This window comes from Molothrus ater, chromosome 23, assembly GCF_012460135.2.
Source record: "Molothrus ater isolate BHLD 08-10-18 breed brown headed cowbird chromosome 23, BPBGC_Mater_1.1, whole genome shotgun sequence".
NCBI classification, from domain to species: Eukaryota; Metazoa; Chordata; class Aves; order Passeriformes; family Icteridae; genus Molothrus; species Molothrus ater.
In genome coordinates, this window is record NC_050500.2 from 538,036 (window position 1) to 562,394 (window position 24,359).

The following is a 24,359-nucleotide window of genomic DNA, read 5'->3' on the forward strand; positions in this document are numbered from 1 at the left end:
CTTGGGGTGAGCCCAGGGCAGGGAGGAAAGGAGGGATTCCCACATTTGGGGGAATTTGGGGTTTCCTCTGCAGGGGAGACCTCAGGGAGCGCAGATCACCGGGCACCTTCATTGGCACCAGGCTGGGAGGCAGCAGTGGCAGGAAGGAGGTGGAAAGCAAACCCCGCCGGGCTCAGACCTGGCTGGCTTTTGGGGGTTTGGGGTTTTTTCCCCTCCATCTCCTGTCTGCTGCCTCTGCTCTGGCAGGAGGACAAGGATGGGCAATGCCCTGGGCATCCGGGCAGCCTCCAGGGCTGGGGGAAGCTGTGGCTGTTCCAGGGCATCCCCACAGGGACCAGCTGAGGGCTCTGGCGGGCAGGAATCCAACTACCCCAGGCACCTTTGGGTTCTGCCTCTGAACACCGAGTCCCCTTCACCCGGTGCAGCCTGACCCTTGTGCTCTGGGATTTTCAGGGCAGAGCTCTGGGATTTTCAGGGGCCAGAGCTCTGGGATTTTCAGGGCAGAGCTCTGGGGTTTTCAGGGGGCAGAGCTCTGGGATTTTCAGGGCAGAGCTGGTTTTTTGAGCAGCCTCCTGCCCACAGGGACGCGCTGAGGGCTCTGATGTGAAAGAATCCAACTAACCCAGGCACCTTTTGGGTTCTCCCCTTCACCCAAGGCAGCCTTGAGCATAATCCCTTTTTGCTCTGGGATTTTCAGGGGGCACAGCTGGATCTTTAGAGCAGCCTCCTGGGCACAGCTGGATTTTCGGAGCAGCCTCCTGGGCACAGCTGGATTTTTTGAGCAGCCTCCTGGGCACAGCTGGATTTCTGGAGCAGGCTGCTGGGCACAGCTGGTTTTTTGGAGCAGCCTGCTGGGCACAGCTGGATTTTCAGAGCAGCCTGCTGGGCACAGCTGGATTTTTGGAGCAGCCTCCTGGGCACAGCTGGATCTTTGGAGCAGCCTCCTGGGCACAGCTGGATTTTCAGAGCAGCCTCCTGGGCACAGCTGCTCCTGCAGCCCCACGGAGCCCGGGGCTGCTCTGCTGAGCCCCACGCTGGGGTTTGGGGCAGGGAATGAGCCCTGCACTGCCAGCAGCGGGGCAGAGCTCGGGGCTTTTCCCGCCTCGGGGAGCAGCCTCAGACCTGGAACACGCGCGGGCTGCCCGGCTCCCGCTCCTCCGCCTCCCACAGGTTGTCGTAGCTGCGGTCGCTCTGGAAGCTCTGCAGCTCCGCGTAGTCGTGGTAGGACGTGGAGTCCCGGCAGGGGCAGCTGCCATCGGCCAGGTCATAGGTGCCATCTGATACAGAAATATAGAAATATAGAAATAAATATATAAATAAATAAATATAGAATATAATTATAACTATTGTGGTAGGATGTGGAGTCCCGGCAGGGGCAGCTGCCATCGGCCAGGTCATAAGTGCCATCTGATACAGAAATATAGAAATATAGAAATATAGAAATATAGAAATATATAATATAATTATAACTATTGTGGTAGGACGTGGAGTCCCAGCAGGGACAGGTGGCATCTGCCGGGTCATAGGTGCCATCTGCAGGGAAATGGGATTGCATGTTTACAATTGTGTGTCTATATGTAATTTTTTGTTGTATATTACATATAAATATATATATTTATAATTGTAGGAATCATATATTTATTTATGTATTTATATATATATAAATAAATATATGATTCCTACTATTATAAATATATATATTTATATGTAATATACAACATATAATTTATATCTATATATACATTCAAAAAATATATAATATAATTATAATTATTGCGGAAGGATGTGGAGTCTTGGCAGGGGCAGGTGTCATCTGCAGGGAAATGGGGAGGAATATTTCTATTTCTAATTCTTTTATATATGTTAAAATAATATTGATATATTTGAGATAGATAATATTTACATATTTTATGTATATGAATATATAATTATATCTAAAGATATAATATATAAATTATGTAATTTATGTATAATAAATCTATATAATTATATAAGTTTATAATAATATTTAATATCTTAGTTTTGTTATTTAATTTTAAACGTTTTCTCTACACCCTCGTGTCAAAGGTGGTGTTCTCTGTTAAAAGTAAGTGTCTTTTACAGAGAAATTCCAAAATTCTGATGCAGGTGCCAGCTCTGGGGGTGCCAGGGGAGGCAGGGCAGGCGCCAGGTGCCAAAGGCAGGGCAGAGCAGGATGGGGGCCTCACCTGGGGGACGCAGCTCAGGGCCCAGGTGTTCCTGCGGCAGGGAGCAGACCTGGGGACAGAGGGACAGCCTGGTGAGGGTGGCACGGCTGCGCCAGCCCGGGACCCTGCCCGCCGGGCATCGGCCTCGTCCCTGCTGAGCGGAGGGCCCAGAGCCCTGCAGGGGCCCCCAGGCAGGATGGGACCCCAGCTTTGTTCCCCTGCTCCCCCCGGGGTCCCCAGCACCCCCTGAGTGTCCCCAGCACCCCCTGAGTGTCCCCAGCACCATCTGAGTGTCCCCAGCACCCCCTGAGTGTCCCCAGCACCCCCTGAATGTCCCTGAATCCTCTGAGTGTCCCCTGAATCCTCTGAGTGTCCCCTGCACCTCCAGTGTCCCCCCTGCACCCCCCGAGTGTCCCCTGAATCCTCTGAGTGTCCCCTGCACTCCCTGAGTGCCCCCTGAATCCTCTGAGTGTCCCCAGCACCATCTGAGTGTCCCCTGCATTCTCTGAATGTCCCCCAGCACCTCAAGTGTTCCCCTGCCCCCCCGAGTGTCCCCATTGCCCCCCAGGGCCGTTCCCAGCTCACCTCCCCCAGGTAGGAGCCCTGGGCAGGTGCCCGCAGCTGCGGCCGGCGCGAGGTGCCCGGGGTGCTGTAGGTGGGGACCATGGGCGCCTCCCTGCAGTGCCCAGGCAGGGGCTGGCAGTGCCACTGCTCCAGGGGCAGCTGCTGGGCCCCTGGCACTGTCCCCTGGGCTGCTCCTGGCTGCCCGTGGCACTGCAGGAACTGCAACAAACCCAGAAACAGGCTGGGCCCCGGCTGTGCAGAGCCCACCTGGTGCCCACCTGGGGCTACCTGCCCCAAATCCAGCCCCAGGATGGATCCTGGTTGTGCTGAGTTGGGAAATGCCCACCTGGGGCTGCCTCCAATGCCCACCTGGTGCTGCCCACCTGGTGCTACCTGCCCCAAATCCAGCCCCAGGATGGACTCTGGTTCTGCAGAACTGGGAAATGCCCACCTGGGGCTGCCTCCAATGCCCACCTGGTGCTGCCCACCTGGTGCTACCTGCCCCAAATCCAGTCCCAGGATGGATCCTGGTTGTGCTGAGTTGGGAAATGCCCACCTGGTGCTTCCTCCAATGCCCACCTGGTGCTGCCCACCCCAGATCCAGCCCTGCTGGCAGCACACTCAGGCCAAGCAAGGGTTGCTGGTTCTGCCCTCCCCACCGGCTCTGCCCAGGTGGGCACAGAGTTCAGGGCTCATCCCCGTGAGCCACAGCCGTGCTGGGAGCAGCTCAGGGGGTGCAGAAGGGCAGGGGGGAGCCAGGAAGGGCCCTGGAGGGAAGGGGGGTCACCCCAGCGTGGGGATGGCTCAGGAAGCCTTCCTCTATCAGATGCTCAGGAGCACAAATGTGGCCTTCGCCAGGCACTGCCTTATCTCAGCTGGGATTTCTGAGAGGGCTCTGGCTCTGACTCATCTCCAGTTTCGGGAGCCTGGCTCACATCTCTGTCCCTGCCTTTGTCTGGTGGGGGATCAGGCAGGGCAAACCTGCTCCCCTCTGCCCTGCCCTGCCTGGAGGGAACGGGGAGCTCTGCTGGGCCCTGCCCCACCCCGAAAAACGCAGCTCTGGAGTTTCCATCCCTGCTCAGACGGCAGGGAGAGGAACAGCCCCGGGCACAGCTCCTGGGGCAGGAGCCTGGCTGCTGAGTCAGGGCCAGCTGGGGCTGCTGCAGGAGGCCCCACTGGGAGCACTGGGAGCACTGGGAGTGCAGGGATCAGGGCAAAGGGGAGCAGCTGGGAGCTGCTGAGGGCTGAGCTCCTGCCCGGCTCTGTCTGTTCAGCCCCAAGGCAGGATGGAAACGGGGACAGGGCACTCACAGCTCATCCCCAGGAGGGGTTGGAGTGGGGAATGGGCCTGCAAATAAAGTCCCAAATGCTGCTCATCCGCGTGGGAGGACAGGGATGACTCCTGGCTGGGCCAAGGAGGGGAATTCCTAAAGGAACAGTCACCGAGGGCTTGGGAAAGTGGCAGCACACTAAAAACCCTTGGGAGAGGAGGCTGTGTCCCATGAGGCAATAACCTCCCACTCATGGGTTGCCTCAGGAGCTGGTGCCCACATCCATCCCAGGGCTCGGGGAGGCATTGCTCCATCTGCCATTGCAAGCTCCCTCCCACGGCCCCTTTTCCTATGGTGATGCTTTCACACCTGCTCTGAAGCACCTGCCAGGCCCCTGTCCCTGCCAGCAGCACCAGCAGGGAAAGGTCAGCCTCGCTTTTCCCAGGCAGGAGGATCCAGCCCCATCCTGCATCCATCCTGATCCCACATCCATCCTGATCCTACCTCCATCCCCATCCTGCATCCAGCCCCATCCCACACCCAGCCCCATCCCACATCCATCCCCATCCCACATCCATCCCCATCCCGCACCCAGCCCCATCCCACACCCAGCCCCATCCTGCATCCATCCTGATCCTACCTCCATTTCCATCCCACATCCATCCTGATCCTACCTCCATCCCCATCCCACATCCAGCCCCCATCCCACACCCAGCCCCATCCCACACCCAGCCCCATCCCACATCCATCCTGATCCCACCTCCATCCTGATCCTGCATCCATCCCCATCCCACACCCATCCTGACCCCGCATCCATCCCGATCCCACGCCCATCCCTTACCCTGCCCATCTCCAGCGGTGCCAGGGGGTGCTGCTGGGCTCCCTGTGCCGAGTAGGGTTCCTGGTACACCGGGGACTGCATCTCTGCCGTGGGGTGCTCGGGGATGAGGCCACAGACGCTCCTCTCCTGCTCCTGCCCGCCGCTCCTGCCCTTGGGTTTCCTGGCGCTGCTCCCCCTGCGCAGCTCCTGCCTGGGCAGCCCTGGGCTGGGCCAGCCGGGCTGGGCCAGGCTCTGCAAGGACAGGGCAGGGCTGGAGCTGCCTCTGCTGGGCTGGGGCTGCCCAGGGACATCGTTCCAGGCTTGGGAATTGCCCAAGTCCTGCCCTGGGCCCTGCCCCACACCCTCTGCCATCCCTGGGCTGGGACTGGGGTTCCTGCCCTGGGGCACAGCAAAAACCCTGCCTGGCCATCACCTCCACCCCCCTGCAGCTTTTATTTTGGGGTTTCACAGCCTTGGAACCTCCTCCTTGCCCTTTTGTAATCCCCAAAAGCTCCAGTACAGGGCAGAGGACTGGGATGGGACTGGGACTGGAAATGGGACTGGGATGGGACTGGAACTGGGATGGGACTGGAAATGGGACTGGAAATGGGACTGGGATGGGACTGGAACTGGAAATGGGACTGGAAATGGGACTGGAAATGGAAATGGGATGGGACTGGGACTGGGATGGGACTGGGACTGGAAATGAAACTGGAATGGGACTGGGACTGGGATGGGACTGGAAATGGGACTGGAAATGGAGCTGGGATGGGACTGGAACTGGGATGGGACTGGAAATGGGACTGGGATGGGACTGGAACTGGGACTGGAAATGGGACTGGGATGGGACTGGAAATGGGACTGGGATGGGACTGGGATGGGACTGGGATGGGACTGGGACTGGAACTAGGACGGGACTGGAAATGGGACTGGAACTAGGACTGGGATGGGACTGGAACTACAAATGGGATGGGATTGGAACTAGGACTGGGCTGTGACTGTGACTGGGGCTGGATGTGGGATCCCTCAGCAGCCTTTCCCCTGACCCAGCTGAGCCAGGACAAGCCCAGGCTGCAGGCAGGGATTTGCTCCAACCCCACAACAAACACTGCCAGCACCACAGGCAGCACCCAGCCCCAGCCCAGGGGATCCCCAGGGGCACCCCAGGCTGGTTCTGGGGCTCAGGGGATCCCAGGGGCACCCCAGGCTGGTTCTGGGGCTCAGGGGATCCCAGGGGTACCCCAGGCTGGTTCTGGGGCTCAGGGGATCCCAGGGGCACCCCAGGCTGGTTCTGGGGCTCAGGGGATCCCAGGGGCACCCCAGGCTGGTTCTGGGGCTCACTCACATGGAGAGGCTGGGAGTAGCCGGGGGACAGGGGCTCCTGGAGCAGGCAGCCCTCGGGGCTCAGCAGGAAGGAGGGGGCGTCGGGCAGGGAGCCGCTGGTCTGGGACAGCTGGGTCAGCGTGGTCACTCTGCCCCCGGATGCCCAGGAGTTGGTCCGGCCGTCAGAGCTGAGGGATCCCCTGGCACTGCTGGGGAACTGCAGGGGACAAGGACAGCCCTGGGGACACGGCCCTGGGGACAAGGACAGCCCTGGGGACAAGGGCATCCCTGGGGACACAGCCCTCGTCGTGTCCCATGGGGCTGTGTCCCCATGGCCAGCAGCGGGGTGTGGGATGTGCTGGTTTTGGGGTGAGTGAGGGCAATGGGGGTGCCCAGCAGGAAAGGGGTGCCAGGCAGCCCCACCCCGGCTTGGCTCCCATTCCTGGCAGGAAAAACAGAATATCCCAACTTGGAAGGGACCCACAGGGACCAAGGAGTCCAAACCCCATCCCTGTCCTTGGGCCAGTCACAGGCCGTGTGCAGCTGTCACAGACATCTTTTATGGAAAATCCTTTCCTTAGGATTGTTCCTCCTGAGAAGCTGAGAGGCCTCAGGAACAAAATGTAACCAATGGTTATCTGCTGCTGTGGGATGCAACAGGTGCATCTGGGATTGGGCTCATGTGGATGTTTCTAATTCATGGCCAATCACAGCCCAGCTGGCTCGGACAGAGAGCTGAGCCATAAAACTTTGTTATCATTCTTTCCTATTCTATTCTTAGCTAGATGAAATCCTTTTCTTCTATTATTTTAGCATAGTTTTAATGTAATATATATCATAAAATAATAAATCAGCCTTGTGAACCATGGAGTCAGATCCTCGTCTCTTCCCACACCCTCAGACCCCTGTGAACACCATCACATCCAGCCTCTGCTTTTGAAAGAATTCAAGGTCATTTTTTGTCTGTATAATGCCCTGTATTAACAATTTAAATAATTTAAAATAATATAAAACAAATATTTTATAATGATATCAAATAAATAAAATATAAATAATAAAAATAATATAAAAACACGAAAATGAAAATAATAATAATAAAATAAATGAAAATAATATTAAAAATAATTAAAAATAAAATTAAAATAACAATAAAACAAATGAAAATAATAATAAAAATAATTTAAAATAAAATTAAAATAATAATAAAATAAATGAAAATAATCATTAAAATAATTAAAAATAAAATGAAAATAATAATAAAATAAATGAAAATAATCATTAAAATAATTAAAAATAAAATGAAAATAATAATAAAACAAATGAAAATAATAATAAAATAATTTAAAATAAAATGAAAATAATAACAAAATAACTGAAAATAATCATAAAAATTAATTATTTAAGTACTCCCCAAGGATCAGCAGCTTGCTGGCAGCTTGGAGCACAGCGTGCTGTGTCACCCGAGTGTCACACGGATGGGCTCCCACCCAAACCTGCAGCCTCCCGTACCTGGCTGGGGTGTGGCGGCTTTGGTCCCACCGAGAAGCTCTCGGAGCCCGACAGGGAGGAGTCGGCGTTTCGGAACTGCGCGGTTTTGAGGCAGTAGAGCCACTCCTGGTAGTCCTGGTAGCTGGCACAGGTCACCCGGATGGAGTTTATCAACCGGCCTGGGAAAAGATCCCCCGCTGCTGATTCCCCCCTCAAAACCCCTGCTGCAGCCCGCCCTGCGCTCCGCAGGCTCTGCAGGGGCTGGGAATGCTCTGCCCTCGGTGCTGCCCTCCTGGCAGGACACAGAGCATCCCAAATTCGCCTGGCTGCCCAGCAGGAGGGGGGGCACAGCCCCGAGCCCCCCGTGGCTGTGCCACCCTGCACATCCCGGTGGGATCCCTGCACACCCCAGTGGGATCCCTGCACACCCCAGTGAGATTCCTGCACATCCCAGTGAGATCTCTGCACACCCCAGTGGGATTCCTGCACATCCCAGTGGGATTCCTGCACATCCCAGTGGGATTCCCGCACATCCCAGTGAGATTCCTGCACACCCCAGTGAGATTCCAGCACATCCCAGTGAGATTCCCTCACCTCCTGCACATCCCAGTGGGATTCCCTCACCCCCTGCACACCCCAGTGGGATTCCTGCACATCCCAATGGGATTCCTGCACATCCCAGTGGGATTCCCGCACATCCCAGTGAGATTCATGCACACCCCAGTGGGATTCCTGCACATCCCAGTGAGATTCCTGCACATCCCAGTGGGATTCCTGCACATCCCAGTGGGATCCCTGCACACCCCAGTGGGATCCCTGCACACCCCAGTGAGATTCCCTCACCCCCTGCACATCCCAGTGGGATTCCTGAACATCCCAGTGAGATTCCCTCACCCCCTGCACATCCCAGTGGGATTCCTGCGCACCCCAGTGGGATTCCCTCACCTCCTGCACATCCCAGTGGGATTCCTGCTGTCCTCCCTCCCCGCCCCGTGCCGGACACCCACCTTCGATCAGGAAGGAGCTTTTGTCGTTCTCCTCAAAGAGCACCTGGATGGCGTTGAGGGGGAGCTCTCCCTGCGGAGAGAGGGGCAGGGCTGGGATCGCGGGGCCGGCAGAGCTCCTGTGGTGCCAGGGGGCACAGCTGGGGGCACCTGGGCAGCCAAACTCTGCTCCCACGGGGGCAATTCCAGCGGGAATCCTGCTGCATCCTGCACATGCCAGCGGGAATCCTGAACGTCCCAGTGGGAATCCTGCCCATGCCAGCGGGATTCCTGCACATCCCAGTGGGAATCCTGCACATCCCAGCGGGAATCCTGCACATCCCAGTGGGAATCCTGAACGTCCCAGCGGGAATCCTGCTGCATCCTGCCCATGCCAGCGGGAATCCTGAACATCCCAGTGGGAATCCTGAACGTCCCAGCGGGAATCCTGAACATCCCAGTGGGAATCCTGAACGTCCCAGTGGGAATCCTGCACATCCCAGCGGGAATCCTGAACATCCCAGTGGGAATCCTGCTGCATCCTGCACATCCCAGCGGGATTTCCTCACCTCCTGCACATCCTAGCCGGAATCCTGCTGCATCCTGAACATCCCAGTGGGAATCCTGAACATCCCAGTGGGAATCCTGCACATCCCAGTGAGATTCCTGCACATCCCAGTGGGAATCCTGCACATCCCAGTGGGAATCCTGCTGCATCCTGCACATCCCAGTGGGAATCCTGAACATCCCAGTGGGAATCCTGAACGTCCCAGTGGGAATCCTGCACATCCCAGCGGGAATCCTGCTGCATCCTGCACATCCCAGTGGGAATCCTGCACATCCCGGCGGGATTCCTGTGCTTCCTGAACATCCTAGCAGGATTTCCTCACCTCCTGCACATCCTAGCCGGAATCCTGCTGCATCCTGAACATCCCAGTGGGAATCCTGAACATCCCAGTGAGATTCCTGCACATCCCAGCAGAATTCCTGCTGCCTCCTGCACATCCCAGCAGGATTCCTGCTGCCTCCTGCTCATCCCAGTGGGATTCCTGTTGCCTCCTGCACATCCCAGCAGGATTCCTGTTGCCTCCTGCTCATCCCAGGGGGATTCCTGCTGCCTCCTGGTGCTGAGCCACCCTCTGGATAAGTTCCCACCTCGGGAAGCTCACCAACACCCCACAGATGACTCCAGCAGCTCCCCTCGCTGGTTCCCACCTCTCCCAGGGCCTTTTCCCATCAGAGCACTGGGGTGAGCCCCATGCCAGCCCCTTCCCTGCCCCACAGCCCTGGCAGGGGCAGCTCCTGCGGTGCCTGTGCAGCTGCAGGGCTGCGGGCAGGGCAAGTGCAGCAGCCCCGTGCCCTGACACGCCTCTGGAAAAGCAGGTTCCTGTCACAGGCTGGTGAATCAGCACCGTGGGAAGGGAGCATCCCTGGGAAGGGAACAGCGGCAGGTTTAGGGTTTCAAAAGAGATGAGCTCATGGGAGAGCCCAGCCCAGGCCCCCTCGCGGGGTGCCCCATTCCCAGGAGCTGCAAACAGCACATTCCCAAAGCCAGGCTGGGCCTGGGTGTGTCCAGAGCTGCTGTGGGATGGGGAGAGCTCTGCCTGCTCATGGCCCTGCTCTCCGGGGATGCTCTTCCCAGGGATGACGATTGTTCTCAATTAATCACAACCACCTTTGTGATTAGTTGAGAATAATCATGGGTTAGTGAATGAATAAAAATAATCATTGGTTAATGAATGAATAAAAATAAAAAATGAACGTCACAGGTGAGATGGCTGAGTGTGTAAGCGTTAGGCTGCAGTCCTTTGTACAGAGGTTCAATTCCTCTCCTTATCAGCTCTCTGGTGAAGTTCACAGTGAGTTGCAAGCTCATTGATGTGCATGGGTTATGTACCTGAGCCTTAGGCAGAGCCTGTTGGTTAGGGCATATAGCTGTAAACTGCAGTATCATGGCGTCAAAGCCCATCCGTGAGTAAATTGGAAGGTCCTGGCTTAATTAAAGCACATGAGTTGCATTTAGGGGATGCAGAGGAACAGCCTGTGGGCTTCAGCAGAAACTAAGAGGGTTTAACTGTTGCTTAAGGCCTTGAAGGCCTTGGGTTCAGGTGATCCTAAGTTTCTTAGACAATGGTAAGGATTACAGGGGAGATAGGAAGGAGTGTGACGGACATGGTGGTTAAGATAGCAACTGTGATGCTGCTTGGTTTGCCAGTACATCACTGTTTTCTATGGTTTGTGGTGTCTGGGGGGAGTGCAATTCTGCAGGACGTGGGGTCACGGTGCATTTCACAGCCCTGCAGGGTTGTTTGTGCCCAGGAGGGTTCACAGTGCATTTCACAGCCCTGCAGGGTTGTTTGTGCCCGGGGGTTCATGGTGCATTTCACAGCCCTGCAGGGTTGTTTGTGCCTGGGGTTCACGGTGCATTTCACAGCCCTGCAGGGTTGTTTGTGCCTGGGGTTCACGGCGCATTTCACAGCTCTGCAGGGCTGTTTGTGCCCGGGAGGGTTCACAGAGCATTTCACAGCCCTGCAGGGCTGTTTGGTACCCAGGGGGGTTCACGGTGCATTTCACAGCCCTGCAGGGTTGTTTGTGCCCGGGAGGGTTCACAGAGCATTTCACAGCCCTGCAGGGCTGTTTGTACCCAGGAGGGTTCACGGTGCATTTCACAGCCCTGCAGGGTTGTTTGTGCCCAGGGGTTCACGGTGCATTTCACAGCCCTGCAGGGTTGTTTGGTACCCAGGGGGGTTCACGGTGCATTTCACAGCCCTGCAGGGCTGTTTGTCCCCGGGGGGGTTCACGGTGCATTTCACAGCCCTGCAGGGTTGTTTGTGCCCAGGATTCACAGTGCATTTCACAGCCCTGCAGGGTTGTTTGTGCCCAGGGGGGTTCACAGTGCATTTCACAGCCCTGCAGGGCTGTTTGTACCCAGGGGGGGTTCACAGAGCATTTCACAGCCCTGCAGGGTTGTTTGTGCCCAGGGGGGTTCACGGTGCATTTCACAGCCCTGCAGGGTTGTTTGTACCCAGGGGGGTTCATGGTGCATTTCACAGCCCTGCAGGGCTGTTTGTGCCCGGGGTTCATGGTGCATTTCACAGCCCTGCAGGGCTGTTTGTGCCCGGGGTTCACGGTGCATTTCACAGCCCTGCAGGGTTGTTTGTGCCCAGGGGTTCATGGTGCATTTCACAGCCCTGCAGGGCTGTTTGTGCCCAGGGGTTCACGGTGCATTTCACAGCCCTGCAGGGTTGTTTGTGCCCAGGGTTCACAGTGCATTTCACAGCCCTGCAGGGTTGTTTGTCCCCGGGGGGGTTCACGGTGCATTTCACAGCCCTGCAGGGCTGTTTGTCCCCGGCTCGGTGACTCAGGGATGCAGCAGAGCAGCAGCTCCGGGGTCACAGACAGGTCACTGCTCCTTCTGGCGCATTTGTTCCAGCGCAGGAGGAGCAGAGAGCTCTGAGTGAGCCATCAAACGATGCTGGAGATCACAGAATCACGGGGAGGAAAGGGCAGAGAGGCCCTCGAGCACCAGCCATTAACCAGCACAGCCCTGCTCCCACTCAGCTGTGTCCCCAAGTGCCACCGGGGCTGTCACTGGCTGATTTCAGGGCCATTCTGAATGCTCGGTGCCTCTGCCTGCCTGCGCTGAGGCACCGGCGCTGCTCCCACGGGCAGGCAGAGCAGAGAAGCTGCTCTGGCATCCCTTGGGATGCTCCCTGTCCCTGCTGTCCCTTCTGCTCCTGCAGAGGGAGAACGGTGCCAGCGCTGCACCAGCAGCAGCCAGCCCTCCCCTCCTGCGCCCTTCCCCACAGCATCAGCTCTGCTGCCAGGCTGCTCCCAGCTCCAAATGCTCCCTTGGCACAGAGCCCGGGGGGAAAAGCCCCCCGAGGGGCTCTCTGGGGCCATGCCAGCTCCTGCCTGCAGCAGCTGCCTGCCAGCACAGCCTCCCTCCTCCTCCTCCTCCTCCTCCTCCTCCTCCCAGAGACTCCTTGGCAGGCAGCTCCTTCCCCCTGGGCTGCTGGAGCACAGCAAGATGTTTCTCATGGGAAGGGATCTTGCACCATCGCTGCGCCTGCTCCCTGCCAGCTGGCACGGGAGGGATGCCAGGGGCACAGGAATGCAGGTGGGGAGCAGCAGGATGCTCTGAGGGGAGCTCACCTTGAAGCAGAGGCCGCCGGGCTCCTCGGACACGATCACCAGCGTGGAGGGGTACAGCACCAGCAGCCGCTCGTGCTGCTCCTGGGGAGGCACAACGGGAGAGGGCTGGAGCCCTGGGAACAGCCCGGGCTCAGAGCTGAGAGCCCTGGCCTTGGTTCTCCTGGCAGCAGCCTGGGGCAAGGGCTCTGGGAACACCTGAGCTGAGCTGGGAGATGGATTTGGGAAGGGCCAGGCTGCTCCCTGTGCTGGGAGATGGAGCCTGCACCAGTAACTCCATCCATGGCTCCCTCCATCCATAGCTCCATCCATGGATCCATCCATGGATCCATCCATCCATCCGTGGATCCATCCATCATCCATCCATCCATGGATCCATCCATGGATCCATCCATCCATCCCTCCCCATCCATCCCCATCCTTCCATCCATCCTCCATCCCTCCATCCATTCATGGATCCATCCATCCGTGGATCCATCCATCCGTGGATCCATCCATCCATCCATCCATCCATCCATCCATCCATCCATCCATCCATCCATCCATCCATCCATCATCCATCCCTCCATCCATTCATGGATCCATCCATCATCCATCCATCCATCCATCCATCCATCCATCCATCCATCCATCCATCCATCCATCCATCCCTCCATCCCTCCATCCCTCCCCATCCATCCCCATCCCTCCATCCCTCCCTCCATCCATCCTCCATCCACGGTTCCCTCCATCCCTCCCTCCCTCCCCGGAGCCGTGTCCTACCTGGAAGGGCAGGTGCTGGAGCTTCACCTTGGACAGGCAGAGGATTTCTCCCAGGGATTCCCGCTGGGTTCCCCTCCAGTCCTGCACGGGCAGGTTCTGCACGGACCAGCGCAGCTCCTCCTTGTCCCCGGGGCTCTAGGGACAGACACACTGACCACCCCTGCCCTCAGCCAGGCCTGCCCCACCTGGGGATGCCTTTTTGGTGTGGCAGGAGCAGGAAAGGGCAGATAAATCTGGGCAGGAGGCAGTTTTGCAGCTGGCAGTGGATTGTCACCCTCCACACCAAGCATCCCTGGAAATGCCTTTCCAAGGGGGATATTTGTGTTTGACAAGTGGGGAGGGCATTGAAACCCCCTCAGAGACTGGGAGAGACAATTCCTCTCTGTTGTCTAGGCTTCAGCCTCCTCCTGCTGGTGTTTTGCAAGCTCTGGGTGGTTGCACAAGCACCCAAAAGCACGAGAGCTTCTCTGAGGCTGACCCAAGCTGTGACCCCATGGAGGTTGTGCTGCTGGTGCCACCCGTGGGTGGCAGCTCTTCCCCCCAGCACAGTGGCTCTCAGACCCCTCCTGCAAGCTCTCTCTGCACCCTTTTTTCCCCCAGGAAAGCCCCAAGAAGGGAACCCACCCCAGTGTCCCAGCTGGGAGCCAGCAGTGGGACAAGCACACCCACCTGGGACAGCAGGGGCAGGGCCAGGCTCCCTCCACAGAGCTGGATCTGCTTCTCCAGGTGGTACAGCCACTGCTTCAGCTCGGCTTCAGACTGGCAGAACACCACCAGGGGGTTCAGCAGGGGCCCTGGGGGCGGGAGAGCCGGGGTGAGCAGAGCAGAGCTGGGCAGGGGCAGCAGCATCCATCGGGAGCCAGCTGGCACAGCTGGCACAGCTGGCACAGTGCTCAGCCCTCCTTGGGTTTGGGGACACCACGGCTCTGCTGCCACCCCCCGCCAGCCCTCAGGGCACAGCTGGGACGCTGGGGGATGGAGCCTGCACCAGTCACTCCATCCACGGTTCCCTCCATCCATCCATCCATCCATCCATCCATGGATCCATCCATCATCCATCCATCCATCCATCCATCCATCCATCCATCCATCCATCCATCCATCCATCCATCCATCCATCATCCATCCATTCATGGATCCATCCCTCCATCCATCCCTCCATCCATGGATCCATGGATCCATCCATCCATGGATCCATCCATCATCCATCCATCCATGGATCCATCCATGGATCCATCCATCCATGGATCCATCCCTCCATCCATCCATCCATGGATCCATCCATGGATCCATCCATGGATCCATCCATGGATCCATCCATCCATCATCCATCCATCCCTCCATCATCCATCCATTCATGGATCCATCCCTCCATCCATCCATCCATGGATCCATCCATCCATGGATCCATCCATCCATCCATCCATCCATCCATCCATCCGTCCGTCCGTCCGTCCACCCATCCATCCATCATCCATCCCTCCCTCCATCCATCATCCAAGGGCTGTGGGGACACCAGGCTCTGCTGCCACCCCCTCCAGCCCTCCCTGCCACCCTTTTGTCACATCACCTTACACACACCAAGCCCTGACCACCAGACACTTTCTACCCCAAACCAGGCCAAGAAGAAACCCCAAAGTCAGCCCAAAAGCCCAGCCTGGCCTGCAGAGGTGGATTTCAGCTTTCCACCCCCCAGCAGTTTGTGGGAAGGTTCTGTGTGGGCAGGGGCTGTCCCAAGGTGCTGCCACCCCCTGTGTTATCTCCCAGTTTCACCCTGGCTCTCCAGATGTGGAACACCGGCAGCTTTCTGGCACTGTTTGTTTATTTATTGCCTCACCCACTCTAACCCGTGCCAGCCAAGCTGAGGATGACTCCAGACATCCCCTGGCAGGGAGGGACAGCCCTGCAGTTGTTGATTTTAGAGTTTGCAGCTCTCACTGATCTCAGGGCATGAGCGCAGCCTCCCACACCCTGTGCTCCCAGCACAGCCTGCTGAGGGCAATAACCATCCTGGCAGGATGCAGGGTGGATGTTGTGATTAATAATTTACCTCTGAGCCCATATCAAACCCTGCTTGCTGCAGGCTCAGAAGGATCTGCCTCTGTGGGGCCTGGAGGTACCCAGATAAGCCCGGATAAACGGGGGGGACTTTGCCCTTCTGTGGTATCTTTAGTGCCCCAATTCCTGCATTATTTATAAACAAGGTTTCACTGAGCCTTTGAAGTGTGTCTGTGTTGCAGGAAGTGCAGGGTAAACAAAGCTGAGGTGGGGAATGGGGGCACTGAGTGACTCCAAACCCATGACAGCAATTTGGTGTGGAGCATGTTCTGGCCATCCACGTGGCTCTGGAGCTCTCCTGTTTCCTCCTCCCTTGGCTTCCCTGGTGCTGCTGCTCTCGGGGCATTCCCTGGGCATCCAGCTCCTCACACCAATGGTAAATGCAAATTAAAGCCAGCAGGGATCCTGCTGCCAGGGCATGACCCCCACCCCCGGGCACACCCCGGGGGCATCACCCATTGCCACATCTAAAAACGGGCCCGGGAGGAAGAGAAAATGAGGAAGGGAACTCAGGACACGCCTGGCGCTGCTGCAGTGGGCGCCCTGTGTGTGCCCAGGGGCTGGCACAGGGACAGACCCACCCCTGTCCCCTCCCCAGGTTCCCTGAGCCCAGCAGCCCCCCAGACCCACCTGAGATGTACAAAGCGTGGTCCTGGACCCACCTGAGATGTGCAGAGCCCGGTCCTGCAGCCCCCCAGACCCACCTGAGATGGGCAGAGCCCGGTCCTGCTGCCCCCCAGACCCACCTGAGATGGGCAGAGCCCGGTTCTGCAGCCCCCCAGACCCACCTGAGACGTACAAAGCGTGGTCCTGGACCCACCTGAGATGTGCAGAGCGTGGTCCTGCTGCCCCGGGCTCTGGCCAGGCCCCAGCTCCTGCACCTGCAGCTCCTTCAGAGGCAGCAGCCCCTGGGGAAGGAGAGCAGGGGTTACCTGGGGCTCCATCCTGCAGAAATCCTCTGCCACGCTGAGAAATACCCAAATATTCCACAGGATTTTCCCTCTTTCCATACTAAACCTCAGCAAAACAATGATGATTTTACAGGAGAAAGGCTGAGGAGGACCTTTATATTTTTCTATATTTTGTATATAGAAAAAAATATTTATATTTCCTATATTTTATATATAGAAAATAATATATATATTTATATTTTCCTATATTATATATATAGAAAAGAATATATATATTTATATTTTTCTATATTTTATATGTAGAAAAAATATATATTTATATTTTTCTATATTTTATATTACAGGAGAAAGGCTGAGGAGGATCTTTATATTTTTCTCTTTCCATTCTAAACCTCAGCAAAGCAATGGTGATTTTACAGGAGAAAGGCAGAAATGGGATTGGCCCTAGAGGAAGGCGGAGCTGTCCAGTTCCCAGACCCTGCACATTGAGATTCCCACTCTGCCAAAGCCCAGGAGCAGGGGGCAGCTTTGTCCTGCCCCTTCTGGGCTCCCCAAACAGCCTCCACAAAAGATGCTAATGGCTCTAATGCCTTGGGGCACATTAATTCCTCGTTAATTCCTCCACAATTAATAAACTCAGGAGCTGTCTCTGAAGGAGTCAGGAGAGTTTGAGACGTTGTTTTTCTCCTGACGTGGGAATTTCCAGTTGAAGGCGGCCTTGGGGGGGACTGGAGAGGTTTTCCTGGTGTTTTACATCAACCTCCAGTCACCTAAAGGCTAATTAATCCTTTCTGAGAGGAACTGATTTGACAGTCGCCTCCCAAACGTGCTCAGTTTTGGTTCCTCAGTTGTGTGGAGGAAGAGAACACTCAGGGGCTGCTGTTTCACAGCTGTGGATGCTTGGCTGTGCTGCACAACGCTTCATTCATTATTTGCAGCTCCCCAGCACCACCAGGTTAAAAGATTCATGAGTGCTTTGCCAGCAGAGCTCCCTGAGGCTCAGCTTTCTCTTCCCCCCTTTTCCCACAGGATAATTAATGCTGGAAAAGCCCATCCTGCAGATGGAGACGACCCCAATGGGCCCCAAGGCCAGGGGATGTGGTGTTTCCCAAGGCCCAGCTCCCCGTACCTGTGCTCAGCACAAAGGTGGCTCCAGGTCACCTCCCACCTGCCCTGGGCTGCTTCCCTGCTGGCCCAGGTGACCCTGAGCTGCTCTGGGGACAGGCTCTGGGACAGAGCACCCTTTTGGGGTCTGGCATCCCTGGGAAGGGACTCGGGGACACCTCCATGGCCGCAGGCTCAGAAGGATCTGCCTCTGTGGGGCCTGGAGGTACCCAGATAAGCCCGGATAAACGGGGGGGACTTTGCCCTTCCGTGGTATCTTTAGTGCCCCAATTCCTGCATTATTTATAAACAAGGTTTCACTGAGCCTTTGAAGTGTGTCTGTGTTGCAGGAAGTGCAGGGTGAACAAAGCTGAGGTGGGGTGTCACAGACACATTTTATGGAAAATCCTTTCCTTAGGATTTTTCCTCCTGAGAAGCTGAGAGGCCTCAGGAACAAAATGCAAACAATGGTTATCTGCTGCTGCGGAATGCAACAGGTGCATCTGGGATTGGGCTCATGTGGATGTTTCTAATCAATGGCCAATCACAGCCCAGCTGGCTCAGACAGAGAGCAGAGCCACAAACCTTTGTGATCATTCTTTCCTATTCTATTCTTAGCCAGCCTTCTGATGAAATATTTTTCTTCTATTATTTAGTATAGTTTTAATGTAATATACATCATAAAATAATAAATCAGCCTTGTGAACCATGGAGTCAGATCCTCGTCTGTTCCCTCATCCAGGAACCCCTGTGAGCATCATCACCGTGGGGAATGGGGGCACAGGCTCCTGAGGGACACCAAACCCTTGACAGCAATTTGGTGCTGACCATTTTCTGGCCATCCACGTGTCTGTGGCCCTGGGGCTCTCCTGTTTTTCCTCCTCCCTTGGTTTGTCTGCCCAGCTCCCCCAGTGTGGCCACAGAGCCCAGAGCCCAGCTCAGCCAGGTGAGCCCTACCTGGTAGGTGAGGCCGTTGGGACCCGAGGACTGGAAGTACAGGTAGGACTGGAACAGCTCCAGGAAGCAGCTGTGGACCTCCTGCACAAGGGACACGGTTGGGTCAGCTCAGGACACCTTTGGGTCAGCTCAGGACACCTCTGGGGTTATCTCAGGACAACTTTGGGTCAGCTCAGGACACCTCTGGGTTATCTCAGGACAACTTTGGGGCTATCTCAGGACACCTTTGGGGCCATCTCAGGACACCTTTGGGGCCATCTCAGGACACCTCCCAGCCTCCCTCTGTATCCCAAGCACGGAAAAGCGTCTCCAAGGGTCACAGCTGTGCTGATGGAAGTGCCCCAGGTTCCATCAGCACAGATGTGGCAGTGCCCAGAGCAGCCCAGGGAATACTCCATGATCCCATTTCCCAGAATTTCCCCTCCCTTCCCAGTTTCTCCCCCATCCCTGGGCGCAGAAACCTCCACCAAGAGGTGCCTCAGGTTTACCTGGCAGTGCTGGAACTTAAACTTGACCTTGGAGTAATAAATCATTTTGCCCAAATTCCTGACAACCGTTTTCCTTCGGCCCTTCTTGAACAGGCTGGGGAACCTCTGGTCCAAGTTCTCCTTCTGGTTTTCCTGCTTCTGAATAATCTGTGCCGAGGATACAGGGAAAAGCAGATCAGGGCTGGTGGAAGGGACATTCCCAGAACATCTTCCCAGCAGGATTCCTGGGAAAGGAGCCCAGGATGGGCTGTTTGTTGTTGGGTCTCCTTGCCAACGTGCTGGGAGCCTCTGAGGAGATCCTGACCTAAAGCTGGGGCTCCTGGCCTGGAAAAGAGGGGGGGCACAGGCACATTTCACTTCCAGGGCCTCGCTGAATTTGGGTTGCTGTTTTTAGGACATGAGTTAAACCTTCCCTGCTGAAACCCTCCCTCCAGTTTTCCAGCTATGGAACAGAATTTAGGGAACACAGTAAAGGCCTCAGTGGGGCAGCTCAGCATAGGAAAAACGGCATTTGTGTCACAAATGCAAAGAAAAATGGTATTTGTGTCACAAATGCAGAGCAAAGAGCAGCTGGTCACGGGTGCAGCAATAACAAAACACAGGATAAGGGCACCAGCAGCACCTGGGAGTGGGGAGAGGGTGAAGTGATAAAATCATGGGCACAGAGATAAGGAACAGCACAAGCCACGGCTGCTGGGGCACTGCTGCTGCTGCTGGGGATGTGGCAGCCAAACTTGCCAGCAATGAGCAAGGCACCGAGGGGAAAGAGCAGCGCGGGAGCTGGGAGAGCAGCAGGACATTGGGAAAGAGCTTCCAGAGGGATCCTCCCGCAGGCAGGGGGAGAGGCAGGGCCTCCACAGCCCCTGCCGTGGCAAGGAGCAAATGGAACATTTCCCTCACCCCACAGGCCTGGGAGGGCTGGAGGGGATGGAGGGAATGGCTGAGCACGGGAGCTGTGGAAAAACGGGATCAGCCCTGAAATCTGCTGCCCTCCAGCTCCCAAACACGGGGATGCCGAAGCTGGAGGGGCCTGGCGCTGTCCGTCCCTCTGGGAGCCTCCCCAGCCCCGTCCCAGCCATTCCCGTTATCCCAGTGATCCCTGCAGGCCTGGTTCCTCCCCAGCCGCCAGTGCCCCGACACGTTCTACCTCATCCTACAGGTAGAACCAGTTACTCATTAACTGCTCTGGCCCTGCAGCCCCCGTGAATCAGCAGCAGCAGGAAGAGCTCGGCTGGCAGCAGGAGCCCCGGGGCTGCTGTTCCATGGGAAAAACAGCAAATGAGCGGCTCCTGGGGCACCGGGAGCTCTGGGAATCGGGGCAGGGGGTGCAGGGATGTCACCTGTCCCAGGTGGGCAGGAGTGCTGATGTCATCTCCTGTGAGGTTGCCCTGTGCTGGCAGCTTTGCTCTGAGCCCTGCAGCCGCTGCTGCTGCCAGAAATGCAGCAGGGGAGAGGGGCAGAGCCCAGGAGCCCCCCAGGCCGCCCAGGATGCTCGTGGCTGAGCCCAGGGTTTGCATCCCCTGTGCCCCAGGCGAGGGTAAAGGCTGGAAGCTGCTGCACCCTCCTTCCCTCCGTCCCTGGAGGGATCCCTGGGCTTCCCAGATGGGCATTCCCAGTGACCTCAGCCAGGGTCCCTTCCCCGGGATCCACTGGCTCTGACAGCTCCTCCTGCTTCCCTAGGGGGGAATCCAGGATGGTTTGTGCTGCCTGATCCCTCTGGACCCGGCTGATTCCCTCCCTGCAATCCCCTCTGCCTGGCGCTGCGGCTGGGCCTCGGTTTCCCCTTCCCCACAAGAGCACCCAGCACATCCCAAACGCTCCCAAAACTCCACCCACACCCCCAGCCCACCCAGCAGGAGCCACCACACCCTCGGGGGCTGCTGGCTCCCCTGTGCTTCCCCCAGCAGGGCTGGGAACGGGGCCATGTGGCCACAAGGCTGGGCCGTGCCCGGGGCAGCCCTGCCCTTCCTGATTCCCTTCCCAGGCTCCTTTAATCTGCTCCTGCTCCGTGGGAATGAATCATCCCACCTGCCAAAGCCCGCTCCCAGCCTGCTCCCTGCCCTCCCAGGCGCCCCAGAAACCAAAGAACCCAGAGCAAAGCTGTGGGGGAGATGTCCCCACGTCCCTGCTGGGCGCCCCTGGCTCAGCCAGGTCCCCTCCACACCTGCACGGGGACGCGGCTGAGAGGGGCTCATCCCTTCCTGGGATCTCAATGGGACAGAGCTGCTGCAGCCCCCAGACCCAAACCCAACGTCCTTCCCAAATTCTGTGCTTGGGGAGGGTGGGAATGAACCCCTGGAGCAGCGGGGAGGGGGTTGGAGGTGTTGGGAATTCTTGCCTTGGCTGGGATGTACTGCAGGATTTTGTCCGTGGTCGTGTCCCTCTCCTGGTTTCCATCTATCCCAAAGAAGCTGGGCAGCTTTTTCTTGCCATTTTGTCTACAGGGAAAAAGGAAAAAAAAAACCCAAACCACACATGGAAACACAGATCCAGGCTGAGGCATGGTGAGTCCTGCCCTGAAATAAGGAAGCCAGGACACCAAGCAAGCAATGTGTCACGGGCTTTCGAGTCATCCCAGCCCAGCCAGGGATGACAAAGCCTGGGAGAACTGAAAGGGGACTTTGCTACAGTTGTTGAGGTTTCTCTGCTTCTTTCCAGCTCTTTGCTCAGCCAAATGATCAGCTTGGCTCATCTGTGCCCCCAGATCCCCACAGGGCCTGGATGTTCCATGCAGGACACAGAGACCAAACCCAGTGGGGATGGATCCTCAGGGCAGAGATTCACAGGGAGGGTTCATTTCTGCCTTGGTGGCTTCCCCCCCCTCCCACTCCCAGTTTCTCCCTGCGTGCACACCAGTCCCAGGCAGCCACTGGTGCTGCTGGGGAGTGCTGGGGCTTCCTCAGATTGCAGCAGAAACCCGGGACAATCCCCGCCAGCGTGGGAAGCTGGGAGGCAGCGGCACAGGAGGAGCTCTGGGGCTTGGCTGCTCCACCACAGGGCCCTGGTGTGAGACCCCCAGAGCCCAAATGCCCCAAGAGATCCCCTCTGGTTTTTTACCCCATATTCCCTGAGGGGTCCCCTCTCTTTCACCCCAAACTCCCTGAGGGATCCCCTCTCTTTTACCCAAATTCCCTGAGGGATCCCCTCTCTTTAACCCCATATTTCCTGAGGGATCCCTTGTATTTCACCCCAAATTCCCCAAGGGATCCCCTCTCTTTTACCCCACAGGAGCTCCTCAGGCCCCTACAGGTTTGTCCCTGATTTCTGGCAGCACGTTTCTCCCTTCCATCAGAAACCCCTCAGCCTGGCAGAGTTTAGGGGGTTTTTGGCACAGCCCTGCCCCTGAACCCAGCACAGACAGGTTCATGAGGATTCCCCTGGTTCCCTCCCGAGCTCTGTCCCAGCTCTGGCCGTGCTGATGGGAGCAGTGGAAAGCTGGGAAGCTGCAGAGCATTCCCTGCCTGTCCCTATTTTGGGACAGCCACCCACGGCCACGGCACCTGAGTGTGGCCAGACAAATCCCCAGAGCATTTCACAAACATTTTCTGCACCCAAATCCCTAAAGGATTTCAGACATTTTCTGCTGCTCCTCCCTTGGGTTTACAAACACAAATCCCACAGCGGGGTGCTGGGATTTGGGGCTTTCTCCCTAAAGCCCGAGGAGTGGGAATGTTGTTCTCCCACAGCCGTGAATGAGAGCGCTCCCAAGGGAAAACGGGGAATATCAGGTGTTCTGCAGCCTGTCCCGCCGGGGGAAGCTTAATCACCCAAACTAAAATTAACCCAGCGGCGCTTCCCCCGCTCGCTGCCGGCTGAGAATTCCATCCCAGGCGCTCGGGGCGAGCTGATCCCGGCGTCTGGCAGTGCCCAGCGCCCCAAACCCCCGGGAACGGGAAATCCCCGCGGGCAGGGACCCCGCAGGAGACCCAGCCCCGCTCCCACGTCCCGGAGCCGGCTGGGGTTACTCACTCCTTCTTCAGCGAGGGTTTCCTTCGGAAGGAGCTCCTGAAGCCGCCGGGAGCCTGCGGGACACAGGCGATGTTCCCCATGCCGGGATCGGTGCGGGATCGGTGCGGGATCGGTGCGGGATCGGTGCGGGATCGGTGCGGGGTCGGTGCGGGGTCGGTGCGGGATCAGTGCGGGGTCGGTGCGGGATCGGTGCGGGATCGGTGCGGGGTCGCTGCGGGGTCGCTGCGGGATCGGAACGGGATCGGTGCGAGGTCCCTGCGGAGTCGGTGCGGGATCGGTGCGGGATCGGTGCGGGGGTCCCTGCGGGATCGGTGTGGGATCGGTGCGGGATCGGTGCGGGGTCCCTGCGGGATCAGTGCGGGATCAGTGCGGGGTCGCTGCGGGGTCCCTGCGGAATCGGTGCGGGGTCCCTGCGAGGTCCCTGCGGAGTCGCTGCTCCGCGCCCGCCGGTGCTCGAGTGCGTGTGAGCGGAGCCCGGAGCCGATCCTGCCCCTCGATCCTGCCCTCGCTCCCGCCCCGGGGCTGGGAGGGGCGGGCCAGGTACCTGTGCCTGGGAATCCACCCCGAGCACCGGCGGAACGGGGCTGCGGCCGCCCGGAAAGCCAGCCCGGAGCGCCGAGGGGAATGCGGCCCAGGAACCCAGCCCGGAGCGGCTTCCCAAAAGGAATTCGGCCCAGAAACCCATCCCGGAGCACTCTCCCAAGTGGAATTTGGCTGATAATCCCATCCCGGAGCGTTCTCCCAAAAGGAATTCTGCCTATAAATCCATCCCGGAGTGCCAAAAGGAATTTGTTCCAGAAACCCACCCCAGAACTTTTTCCCAAAAGGAATTCAGCTCAGAAGCCCATCTCGGAGCGGTTTCCCAAAAGGAATTCGGCCGATTAACCCATCCCAGAGCATTTTCCCAAAAGGAATTCGGCCTGTAATCCCATCCTGGAACTTTTTCCCAAATGGAATTCGGCCCAGAGACCCATCCTGGAGCGTTCTCCCAGCAGGAACCCGGCCCAGAAACCCCATCCCAGAACTTTTTCCCAAGAGGAATTTGGCCGATAAATCCATCCCGGAGCATTTTCCCAAAAGGAATTGGGCCAATTAACCCATCCCAGAGCGTTCTCCCAATTTTTCCCAAATGGAATTCGGCCGCCGCACCGGCAGAGATAAGGATGCAGTGAGATAAAGTTGGTGGTTGCTGTTTAAGCATTAACAAAAATCCCCAGGGTTGAAAGGTTCCAAAGGGTTCCCCCCTTCCCGGCTGGGTTAAAGATATAAAAATAAATGGGAAAAAAATATCAAATGGGACACAACCCAAAATCTAGGAGTGGT

The 24,359-nt window shown here is 57.1% G+C and overlaps 1 protein-coding gene across 1 annotated transcript; it reads right to left on the reverse strand.

Moving 5' to 3' along the window:
• Window positions 1–1,116: 1,116 nt before the first annotated feature.
• PLEKHN1 (pleckstrin homology domain containing N1) lies at window positions 1,117–23,134 on the reverse strand. Its single transcript, XM_036396432.1, has 15 exons — window positions 23,037–23,134; window positions 21,406–21,505; window positions 19,068–19,214; window positions 18,580–18,660; window positions 16,428–16,515; window positions 14,219–14,343; window positions 13,550–13,684; window positions 12,791–12,871; window positions 8,660–8,729; window positions 7,674–7,831; window positions 6,187–6,381; window positions 4,863–5,093; window positions 2,772–2,969; window positions 2,208–2,256; window positions 1,117–1,277 (listed from the first exon to the last, which is right to left on the reverse strand). Exons 1-15 carry the CDS (start codon window positions 23,114–23,116, stop codon window positions 1,117–1,119), a joined length of 1,899 nt encoding a protein of 632 aa, XP_036252325.1. The 5' UTR covers window positions 23,117–23,134.
• Between the last annotated feature and the right edge of the window lie 1,225 nt (window positions 23,135–24,359).